General features: G+C 32.7%; 2 protein-coding genes across 6 annotated transcripts in view; one reads left to right on the forward strand and one right to left on the reverse strand.

The window, feature by feature from the left end:
* The first annotated feature begins 368 nt into the window (after positions 1-368).
* The window catches only part of Tsp42Eg (Tetraspanin 42Eg), a 73,679-nt gene continuing 61,371 nt past the window's right edge, over positions 369-12,676 (forward strand). The window contains exons 1-2 of one of the 5 annotated variants that reach the window (XM_067776494.1): positions 369-467; positions 1,646-1,732. In XM_067776494.1, coding sequence (XP_067632595.1) covers positions 1,673-1,732 — 60 coding nt within the window. In that variant the 5' untranslated portion in view covers positions 369-467; positions 1,646-1,672. Of the gene's footprint in view, positions 737-1,645; positions 1,733-12,676 lie in introns of all 5 variants that reach the window. The other 4 variants (XM_067776499.1, XM_067776496.1, XM_067776495.1 and 1 more) reach the window with 4 other exon arrangements.
* LOC137247173 (uncharacterized) lies at positions 9,410-10,265 on the reverse strand. The gene is made up of 2 exons (XM_067778265.1): positions 9,686-10,265; positions 9,410-9,618 (listed from the first exon to the last, which is right to left on the reverse strand). The coding sequence occupies exons 1-2, from the start codon at positions 10,263-10,265 to the stop codon at positions 9,410-9,412; spliced, it is 789 nt and encodes a 262-aa protein (XP_067634366.1).

Raw genomic sequence — 12,676 nt, forward strand, 5'->3', positions numbered from 1 at the left:
TCGCCAGCAAAATAGGTGCCAACAACTTTCCCGCGTTTCATGTTAGCAGCAGTCAGCAGTTGTTTATATTAAATTTCCTCGGTTGGCAAAACCGATTTTTACGCCGCGCTACCACTCACACACACACCCATACATGCCGCTTTAGCGCTCTACCGTATTCAATAGATAACGACTTCGCTTTGTTTCTTTCTTAATAAAATAAGTTGCCATTTACGATGTATTTGTTGTTATTGTCTTTGTCTTTTACAGAATTGCGAGTATTTTAATATTATCGCAAAGACAGAAGAATTGCGCAAAAAAGTGCTAAAAAGTTGCTTAGTTGAGTCGAGAGTCAAAAGCAAAAATCAAAAGCAAAAGCAAATCAGTATTAGCAGCGGAAGAATAGGCGAATCGTAGGTGCTGTTAGTTTCAGTTTATTCGCGCTTGGCACCGTTGACGGATTTCTATTCGCTTGTTAGTTCCAAGCGGTAATAACGATACGCTTACTAACAGTCAAACTTTCAAGCGTTATTAGGATTTTTTTGCGCCAATACGCAATTTGTTTATTCCAGAAATTAAAAACCGTTGCAAATGTATTGCACTTTAATATTTCATTAAATACAGTGATTGAATGCAAATTTAAATTTTTGTGAATTTAAGCCATTTGTCAGTTTCCGTTTATTTGTTATAAAAAATTTTTTTTTTGGAATTTTGTTTCTTTAAAACTGGCGTAGTCTTCGACAAACTAAATGTAAATGTGCGAATTTCTTAAAATAGAAAAGACTATAAATGTGTTTTTTTTTGTATATGTATTAACCTGGGTCGATTTGTATGGACGAAAGTTAACCGATATAGCGCCATCGATTTTTCGATAGGATTTGGGCTCAGGAAAAAAAGTTCCAGTACGCATACCAAAAAAAAAAAATTTTCGAGCCTGCGAAAAAAAAAAATGGCGAAAGCGTAAATTTTTCGACCAAAACACTCCCCAAAACCCAAAAAATATTTTTTTTTTTCACAAGCCTGTTGTAAAAACGTTGGCGATACCAGTTTTTTGAAAAAAAAAAAAAAATGTTTCTTGTGTCTTGGCGAGTGTTTTGGTGTAAAATTGACACTTTCGCCATTTTTTTCGCAGGCTCGAAAATTATTTTTTTTGGTATGCGTAGTGGAACTTTTTTCCTGGCGATAACAGTTTTTTGAAAAAAAAAAAAATACTTTTTGTGTCTTGGGGAGTGTTTTGGTCGAAAAATTAACCCCTTCAACATTTTTTCTTTCGCAGGCTCGAAAATTATTTTTTTTGGTATGCGTAGTGGAACTTTTTTTCCTGAACCCAAATCCTATCGAAAAATGAATGGCGCGCTATTGGTTAATAAATCGACCCACTCTAATATGTATACATAATATATGTGTATGTATGTATGTAATATATGCTTTCATGCACTATTTAAATATATGTCAAAATAAAAGCAAAATCTACGTTCGACTTTGTTGTTTCTTGTAGTGTTTTAAATTTGGAATTTCGTTTGTTTACTTTTTGACAAAATAAATTTTGTTAGTTTTACTTTGAAATAATATTATGTGACCTTAAGAAATATAGAGTGATATATTTATTACAAACTTTAAACAAAAAGTTTTTAAATGTGTGTTAATAATTTTGTTCGTTTTTTAGTGCAATAAATATAAAATAGAATCAGCAATGGCCTCCTCAACAAAGAATTTGAAAATTCTTTCCCTTTTGTGTGATTTTATTTATGCGGTGAGTGTAACTAAATAAATAAATTAAAATTTTTTTTTTAAATAGTAACCCACGTGGTTAAATTTATATAAACATATGATATACAGTGGCGGATCCACGGTGGGAACTGGGAGAGAGTGAAATTTTATTTATTTTTGTAAAAATTAATATAATAAACTGCGGAAAAAACTTCTTTTCCTATATCGAAAAATGCCTCCAATATTTATCTCCTAAGGAAGATACATCTGACACATTGTTAGCCGCGTATGAAAGTCTGGCCCAGAAGTACAATGACAAAGTCTATAATACGAGCATTCCATCGAAAATCGTTGATTTTTCGCCGATTTTTCAATTGCTTGGATCCTTATTAATTTTCAATGCCAATTTATTTTAAATGTATCACACCTCAGAAAGAATTTAAAAGAAAAATAATTTTCAAAAATTCCTTAGCAACCATTTTTCTATTTCTTGAAAAATGAAGAATGTTCATTTCTGAAAATAAACTAAGCCTATACCTGTATTATGTATGTGAATAAAAGTAAACTGGAGTAAATTTCCATGTATAAACATTAGGCCGGGTCGATTTAAAAATCGCTCATTGCTCTATGAAAATCGTATTCTAGGGATCAAAATAAGAAACTTTGCCGAAGGAACCATACCTCTAAAACGAATTCTGATGTCCCACCCTTTGGGTCGAACTTTTGGGTAGGGGCAATTTCAATTCTACCTACTGTGTCTTGTGGTGGCTTAAAAAAAAACAAAACACAAGCAATTTTACGATCTGCAATTGTGTCACAGTGATACCTTCATTTTTTAAACGGTTCAATAAAAAACCCACACAACTATGTTTACGACATGCAAATGCATCACAGTAATGCCTTGGTTTTAAAAGGGGGTTGTAAAAACGCTAATTTCTAATAATTTTTGTAAATTTATTTTCTATTACTAAGTTAAATTCATTTTTTCATTTACATATGTTCTGACTAAATAAATTTCTAAAGAGAAAAATAAACTCCAAAAAGAAAAAACATAGGCATTTCAAAGTGGGATTTTTCAAAATTTGCTCCTACGACCCAAATGGGGGGACATCAGAATTCGTTTTAGAGGTATGGTTCCTTCGGCAAAGTTTCTTATAGAATATGATTTTCATAGAGCAATGGGCGATTTTTTTGCCTCCCCACAAATCGACCCGGCCTAATAAACATTGTTTGAAGTCCTACATGTTTTTCGATACTGAGGCTCCCAACGACCTTTGCAAGGCAGGAAAATATTCACTGAGAAACTTTCCATGGCATAAACACACTAGCAGTCTCTGCCGCGGAGCCACACTGCTTAGAGAAAATTTTCTAATTGAGATAACTTGTTTCTAAATTTTTATACTCAACGTGCTTTGCAATCGAATCGAGTAATATAGAATTCCATATATCAAAATTCCCAGGATGTAAAAAGTAATTGATTTCGCTATGTTCGTCCGTCCGTCCATCCATCTGTCCTTCCATTTGTCCGTCTACCCTTACGCCTATCAGTGATCACGATAAATTGAACAAATATTGAGATATCTTTTTGAAATTCAGTATATGGATTTCTTGGCAGGGAGGCTGCCTTTACTATAAGGAATGCTTTGAGAGAAATTAACGAATTCGGTTAAGGACCACGCTCACTTTTATATAAAAGATTTTTAAAAGGGTCGTGGAGGAATAAAATAAGCTTTATATTTGCAACAAAGAGCTGTATGTTAGTGGTATTTCTTTGCCCAAGTGGAATTAAAACAAGAAATGAGAAACAAGTTCAAATTTTTGAAAATGGGTGTTGCACGGCCCCTTTAATGACCAAGCAATTTTCTGTTTCGGGAGCCGCAGCTCGAAGAAAAATTAAAGGATCGTAATAAAATTGTGTACACAGATTTTCCCTATAGCAGGAAATAATTCTAGTGAAAATGGACAAAATGGACACGATCGGTTAAAGACTACGGCACTTAGATATAAAATAAGTTTAAAAGGTTCGTAGACTAGAGTAATAAGCTATAACTTAGCAAAAAATAGTTTTGTATCAATGATTTTCACTTATGAAGTTTTATTTTAAGAGGAAATGGGGAGACATTTTTCTTTTAAACGGTCGGTGTCACGTGTTATGTATAAAAGTAATTTACCTGAAGTGAAATATGCAATTGAAGTTCATGCTGAGTATATAATGTTCGGTTACACACGAACTTAGACACCTTCATTTTTACAAGCTTTTATTTAATTTCACTTGGCTTTTGTTTGTAATCAAATCTTGCAAGTTAAATTTGATACACTTCCCGGTTTCCGATTGAGCTGAAATTTTGCACGCATGTATAAAGCTGTAGTCATTGTGGCCATTTGTCGTATCGCTGTAGTCGTATCCCTAACGTAATCAGCTCTTTATCGTTACGACGGTAAACCAAAAACCAATTGGTTCGCTACGATATGGTTACGACCTTAAGCGCCAAATACACGACACGAACATTTCCGCGAACATTCCCGTTATGTTATGTTTCTGCGACCTTTTCTGTCGTGTATGGTGATGTTTGCCCGTTCGCGCAAATGTCCGCCAAAAATCAAAATATTTTAATTTTTGGCGAACATTTGCGCGAACTGTTCCTGCGTGTATGGCGAAATAGCTCATAATCGTAGTAATTTCTGAACGGAACAGATGTGCGCGGAAAAGTAAAATGGACAATAAAAAATGTCTGAGGGAATTTATTGAAATGTATAAATCTTTGCCATCATTGTGGCAAGTAAAAAGCAAAGATTATTGTAATAGAATTAAAAAGAATAATGATTATGCGACTTTAATTGCCACAGCGAGCAATATTGCTGCAGCACAATTGTTGTCCGTATTCATCGCTGTCTGAAAGAGAACTAATGTTCGGCCAAAAGTTCGTATGGTGTATGGCCAAAGCTGCGAACAAGATTGCGGAATGTTCGCGGAAATGTTCGTGTCGTGTATTTGACGCTTTAGCGGCACCAACAATCGATTGCATTGATTCTCATAAGGTTGGTCAAATCAGCTGTTATAAGGTTACCGATACGGTTACCGATAAAGCACCAATGTCTGCAGCTTAACTCCGATGACAATGTAATATCACTTTGCGAGAATTAGACATATTAATCGAAAACAGAGTTATTGGTAAAAGCTTTGTGCTCACCTTGGCATAAAAGCCTAAGTCCTCAAGAACGCAGGTAACTTCGCTTTCTTTGTTGCATACAACGAATGTAGAAGTTAGGCTGTTATCGCTAAATGTTGCATACTTTTCTGCGCACTTTATTTTGTTTTACAGATTTTTGGCGATGGAACAGAGCAGAGATCTGCAATGAGTAACAATAAAATATGATAAGTTAGTTGACACTCGAATAGAAGAACTTGACTGTTCAAAGTTGACTTCGAAGAAACCTTCTTATGTTGATGCATTAAAAGAAATGGATAGGATGAGAAACGTTAAAAATAACTAAGTAAAGGTTACATAACTAATTGAAACAATATTTTAGCCTACTAAAATTAAAAAAAAAAATGATATTTAAATTAAATTTAAGAAAAAAATTTTCTAAGAACAAGCTTTTATTACTTGTTAATAAAACGAACTAAAAAGTAAAAAATAAAATTAAAGAAAACAAGTTTTTTAAATATAAGCTTTTATTATTGGTTAATAAAATTAACTAAAAAGTAAAAAATTAATTGACTGTAAAGAAATATAATACTTTATAAGTTCATTGTAACCTTTAACGATAATTATTCTTTTTCGTCAGCAACAACAAATAATTATATATTTTTAACATTACAACTTTACACCTAAATTATTAAATCTTACAGTTTATATCACAATCCTAATTGTTCTAATAAAAGCGTGTTACATTGTGATAAAAAGAAAAGGAGGTCCTAAATGTTCTTAATTATACCATCAAAATTTAACACGCTTTTTATTAGAACAATTAGGACTGTGTTTTTTTTTTAATGTTAAAAATATATAATTATGTACAATATGTACGCGTTGCTAATTAAATTTTTTCTAAAACTGTAAGATTTATATCAAAATGAATATTTGTTTAGTTAAACACAAAATTAGATAAGTAAATGTGCATATAATCTTACAAATATAAAATACCGGCATGCGCTTGTTTATACAACAAGTAAAAATTAGCTGTGTGTATGTGTATGTGCGCCGTGTCGTATGGGTAACTTACCTTCATTTTCAAACGACCTATAATAAAGTATATCTTTAAAGCGGTGACAAAAACGTTTTTAACTTGCAAGAGTTAAAATAAGTGATTTGTTAAAAAACTAAATGCTTTTTTGTTACGACAACAAAAAAGCCTTTAACTATTTTATGTGAAGTATTTATTTGTGATGTGTATATTATTATATCTAGTATCTTGCTTGTTTTGCGAATTTCATACATATTTACAAAGCTATTTAAACCATCACTCACAGTCACCATTCACAACTTCTATTCAAACACTTTGCCATTCATTCATTCATTTGCTTACTCATTTTACGTTTATTTAGCCATCTATTGGCTTGTGCTATTTGATTAAAAATTACACACCTTGAAATGTATATTAAAAAATAAAAAAAATTCTCCAGAAACTGCGAACTGTATATAAAAGCAATGAAAGCATTGTAAAATAACTTAAAGCATAAAAACTATAAACAGAAAAATGAAATGACGTGCAAAATTGAGTCCCTCAGCAAATCAAATACAGTCAGTGTCAAAAGAAAGTGTACAAAAAGGAATGTAGCAAAAAGACTTACCGCCCCTGCAATTTATTCCTTTGTATATAAGTAATAAATATCACAACTCCTGGGCAGATTATACCAGCTTAAGGCGTGGCACATTTCCATTGAAAATGCGCAAACCCATTTTTTTAATTTTCGAGAATAATGCCCGACAAATTTTATAAAAAGTTGTAAATATGCTGTTTTACTTATAATTTTTGGAAATAGGCGTGACGCTTCCCATTTTTCAATCAAACATTTTCCAAATTTTTTTTATGAGACCAATTGACGTATCAAGTCAAAATCAGGTACACATATTTCTCCCACATTTGTTAAGGACCACGCCAATTCTGTAAAAATTTTGTTTTTTTTTTTTTAAATAAAGGATCATAGGCCAATGTAAAAGGTAATATCTTTGCGACAAATATCTTCATATCAATCGTATTTTACTTTTAAAATAGCATTATAATAAAAAATTTAAGAAATAAAATATTTGAAATGGGCGTTTCATCCCTCTTTTTGGGCCATTCATTATACTGCGTTTCGATAGCCATTATTGGAAGAACAATTGAACTATTGTGAAGAAAGTCTATGTCCTTGTTTTTTATAAATATGAATATTTCCAATAAAATCGGCCAAAATACATTTAATAAACACCTCCCTTTTAACAACACTTAGTGTCAGAAAACTGAAACTAGATGAATTGTACGACAGCCCTTTACTGCTATCGCTACTTCGCTCTGTCAACTAGCGCCAATCGGTCACACCAATGGAGTTTCAATCGTTTTCCACCTGATCCTTCCAGTGGAGTGGGGGCCGCCCTCTACCTCCTAGCAGGGTTTCGATAAAAATATTTTCTATCATTCGCATAACATGGCCTAGCCAGCGTAGCCGCTGAGTTTTAATTCGGAGGACTATGTTGATGTCTGCGTACAGCTCGTACAGTTCATAATTAAATCTTCTTCGGTACTCGCCATCGCCAACGCGTAGAGGTCCGTAAATCTTTTGAAAACTTTTCTCTCGAAAATCCCAAGAGCCGCTTCATATGATTCACGCTTCTGCACCATATAACATGACGGGTACGATAAGTGAATTGTGCAGCATGATTTTCGTTTGCGGACAGAGGAATTTACTTTTCAATTGACTACCTAGTCCAAAGTAACATTTATTGGCAAGAGTGATTCTTCCCTGTATTTCAGAGCTGATGGTGTTGCTAGTGTTGATGCTGGTTCCCAAATAAACGAAGTCTTTTACTATTTCGAAATTATGGCTGCCAACAGTAGCGTGGTTGCTAAGGTGCATATGCGCCGACTCTTTGCTCGATGACAGCAGGTACTTCGTTTTGTCTTCATTCTCCTCCAAAACCAATAAATTTGTTAATTTCTTGTCTTTAGTTTGGCAACGCTGCCTTTCATAAACCTATCTTTTCAAAAATAAATGTTGGCCTCTAGCTGTATGTTTTAAATGAAACACAACGGCGACATCTGCCTTTCATAACTCATTTGTACAAAAATATCACGACCTTGGTTTCACCAGTCTCCCAATGATCCAGAGCATTCCCATGAAGAATGATCGGGATACGGAACTAGAAATTCACTGTATGATGGCTAATTTGTGTAAAGTGAGGATGTTGGAACAAAAAGAGAAATAAATGCTGTTAAGAATCAACCTGATGCAAATAAGTGGTTTTTTTAATTAATGGAAAACCATAAAACAGTTTTAACAAACATGGAAGAAGAACAAGAAAGTTTGTCTAAGTTCGGATGTAAACGAACATCATATACTCAGCTAGAAATATATCGCACAGTTCTTTTGGTTCATCGAAAGAGGGGTGTTTATTTAATGATTTCGGGTATTTTATAAGAAGTATTCCTCTTCGTACAGGAAATAAGTGTAAAGGGTTTCTGCCCCCATTTAAAAATGTTTAAGTTACGTCAATCGGTCTTCGAGTTATGGCTGCAGAAACGGTAGCCATTTAAAAATGTTTAAGTTACGTCAATCGGTCTTCGAGTTATTGCTCCAGAAACGGTAGCCAATGCATGATTAAATAAGAGGCGGTGCCACGCCCGTTTCAAAAAATTGTTGTCATTAATTTAATTGTTTTAAATACACTTTAGAAGAGAAAAAGCGTATTAAGAACTTTTTATAAGGTTTTGTCGGGCATGACTCTCGAAAATAACAAAAAACCCGATTCTGGGCATTTTCAATGGAAATGTGCAACGCCTTAACCTTAAGTTATCGGCCCAAAAGTTTGGAAATTAATTACCTATATACAAAGGAATAATTGGAGGGGGAGGTACCGCTTTTTTAAAAACTTCTTTTTTTCATGCAAAATATATCCAGTCTAATATGCATACATATGCAACTTTATATCGATGGCCAAGAGCAATACTTTACCTAAACCTATGAAATTATTGAGCAGAAAATTAGTACAGCTAAATTTTATTATGCATTATACTCACTTGCAATGGAAATGTTTCCCTCCATTTTATCTTTACACTATTTTCAACTTCTATAACCGCTAAATGGGTATCCTAAACATTATATATTGATGGCTTAATATAGAAAAGGCGTATCTACACTTTTCGTTACTTTTCAGGAGAAGGAAAAAACTGAATAAAACCTTAAAAACTTAAAATGCAAAACACATTTCTATTGCAATTTTTATTCAAAAAAGGTAACAAATTCAATTCTGGTATAATTTTGTTATTATTTTTAATTTCTTTGAAGTTATTTGAGATCGGGCTTTTTGTTATTATTTTTCTTGAAAATAAATTTAAGTTAGGGCTTTTTGTTGTAAGTTAATATTAGGACAAACTAATATAATAATTCATGTTTGAAGTAAAATAAATAATTAAAACTAAAATACATATTTCAAGGCAGATGTTATTATACTGAAAACAAATTAGGTTTTATAAGGTAAATTATCATAAAAATGGTGGCAATCTGCTGGAAGATATTTTTTTAGATCTTGCAAATGGTCCCACTGTTTTTAGATATGGCTGTTTTCTCTTTATAAAGACAATCGGGGGACATATTTTCAATCGGAAACTTCGATCTCTGTGGGAGTAACTGATATTCATTTGTTACATTTGTTTTAAAATAAATTGATCCTGACGGGTCATACGCCAAGGCTCGAAGCATGCTTACTGTATGATCTCCAATGCCCCTGCCTGTAATTTAAGAAAAGCTTAAGTACATATATATATCTAAAAAGTTGTTTCAGTGTGCAATATTCACCTGGTCTTATTGATGTGTATATCTTTGAAATATTTTCGAAATTTAAAAAATAATCATAACGCAAATGGTGCGCTTGTAGAGGTGCTGGAACTTTTCTAGCTTCCTTAATAAGTTGAACAAATTGAGACGGCAAGTTTATTGGTTTTTTATTTATTTTTCTCTCTATAAGGGAATGCGTTGCATCACATTCCATTTGCGTATGACCACTTATTAAAAACTTCTGTTCAATTGCTATTTCGGTTTCCTTTGAAAAATTCAAAAAGGCGTTAGACAAAACAGTATTACGACTTTGGTGAAAGCAACCATCCGAGTAAATAATAATGTGATAGGTTTCAGGCGATCGAGCATGGAAATTCCTTAAGTGCTTAATAATACATGTAGCAAAAACAGAAGAGAATACATTTCCATCTGTTTCATCCCACACATAATTATATGATTCATGCGTTACAATATTATAGACAGTAAAGTTATGTAGTTGAAGCTTCATTTTATAATATGCAGCACTCGCGTTTAGTTGAGGCACTAAATTTAACTGCCTGCACATCCATACAGAATACTGCACATAGTTCGAATTCAGCATTTTTGATATCGTTTTGCTTTTCTACACGCATTTTTTCGATTTCTTCTCTATGTTTTTCGTATTGCTCATCGGAAACATTATTGGCTTTATGTGATACGCATAAATTGCACTGATCTTTTCTTGGCTTAAAAATATAATAATTTAATACCTTTATTAATTGCGTAAATATTGGGTACGAAAATTTTAGACCTCCATTTTCTTTTTAGGATTCACACTTGTTGACATAAAGCTTGTAAATCTCCTGATATGAAAAAAAATCCGATTCGAAGTAAAATTTTTTGCTATCTTTTCTACAATAATGTGACTCCATTTTTGGCAACTCCTCTAGCAATTTTTTTTCGAAAGTCACGTCGGTTTTTTGCGCCAAATTAAAGCTTTATCGGGACTGCATTGAGTACCGTGTTAACCCCACTGCTAATCCAATTTCGAACCATCTTTTCCTTTACTCCTAGTGTTGAATAAAATATTTCACGTCACACTTGTAATCGCTTTGAATTCTGACTCAAGAAATATGATACGGACTGATTCCGTCTCGAATTTTCACAGGTTTTCCTTTTTGTTTCAGAAAAGCTTGTAAGACCTGCAACATACTGCCTCTTTTGCTCCCAGGACATCTCCCAAAACAAACTAAAAATTTCTTTCCGCGTGGACTCATTAAACGTCAAACACTTTCTCACCGCACTTTTTATACAAAATCTTGACGAACATGGCTCTCCTAATTGCCTAGAAAGTTTTAGACAAAGTTCTTTTTTTGATATACCCAAATATTCCACGCCTTCCATTCTTTTTTTTTTATTTACATTTTGTTTCCATTCGGATTTGTTAGCAGTATTTTTCCTTTTTGGTACACAATCTGAATCAGAATTTACTTTTGCACAGTTCATGTTATTAAAACTTTCAATAAAAAAACTGTTTCCAACACAAAAACGTTAATTGAACTGACACAAAAAACAAAAACGCACCGACGAACGCAACGTAGCACAGAAAATATTCTTGTGCTAGACAAACTCGGGGAAATCCCTTTTTCTTTTAAAGTAAATACAAAAGCAAAACAATAAGAATAGACACACAATCAAGGCAACCAAAAAAATTCGCCAAGCAAAAATCTAAATTTCGCTATATTAGAAGCAATTATATTCTGACAAAATTTTAGTGTTGGCTCGGCGAATAGCTTGGCAAATTTTGGTATGGCAATTTCTGTTGTTGGTTTGATTGTGTGTCTATTATAAATTCAACTTTAAATGACTGAGGGCTTTTTTCTTTAAAAAAAAACTTCGAATGAGTTAGGGCTTTTTTTATATGACTATAAATTCGTTATTTGCGATCATAGCCCACTAATTTTTTAAGGGGAGGTGTATTTGACAGTGGTCTACGGGAATACATTAAAAACGCGATTTCGAAAAAAATGTAGATACGTCTTTTCTATATTAAGCCATCGATATGTGATGATAATCGTTTGTTTTTTACCAGCAAAGGCTTATACTTAAACGAAACTACTTTATTTTTGCTTGGATTCCAAGCTAAAAAGACTAACGAAACTTTATCGCAAAGTCAAATTGCAAAACCAATTTCCAACAAGAGAAAGATATACCAATATTTTCCACAAAATAAAATAGTTTGGTATGTTATTGTTTAGGTTTTAAATTTATTTATATGTACATATTTGCCTTTTCTTTGAATATGCTTTATTTTTTGTAAATTATTGAAAATAATTTATTTTTGATTTCCATTTTTTACATTGACAATTAAAACCGAATCATCAAAAAAAAAACGTACTAGATTTTTGACTCCATTAGACATTCAATAAAGCAATAATGAGATAATTAGGAATTTGTAGTTTATGTGGAAGATTGAGTTCAATAAGGGCTTTAATGTAGAAAAAGTTACTAATTATATCATTTACCCTCTGTGTGAAATTGGAAATCTGTTCTTACCAATATACTACAAAACTTTTTGAAATTCGAAAACCTTTCGTATGTTAAATCTATGTATGCTTCTCTAAAAAAATTAAATATTTTTTCCTGAAAATTCGAATAATATGTATTATTGGTACCTAAACTTTGCCGCGTCCGTACACTCCTTCATAGCTTGACTTATGTATATAATGACTTGCAACTTTATTTCTGTTTAGTCCAGCAACAAAACGTATTTGTCGTCAGAAATAAGGCACTTTTACCCTTTAAGCAGTGTTTATAATGAATTTTATTTTGCTGATTGATATTTCGTTATTCATAGTACAAACAATTCGCTCCACACATGGCAACACCAAAAATTCGAAAACAAATATGGAAAGACTGGTAAACAGATTTTTCCCATCGCGTTTTTATACTCTCGAACTTGTCCGCAGAAGTCATGTGTGGAGGTTGTGTTATCCCATTCCTGTAGATGCAATTTGAATTTAGTTCGGGATC

The sequence above is a fragment of the Eurosta solidaginis genome, chromosome 3 (assembly GCF_040869045.1).
Source record: "Eurosta solidaginis isolate ZX-2024a chromosome 3, ASM4086904v1, whole genome shotgun sequence".
Classification (NCBI taxonomy): domain Eukaryota; kingdom Metazoa; phylum Arthropoda; class Insecta; order Diptera; family Tephritidae; genus Eurosta; species Eurosta solidaginis.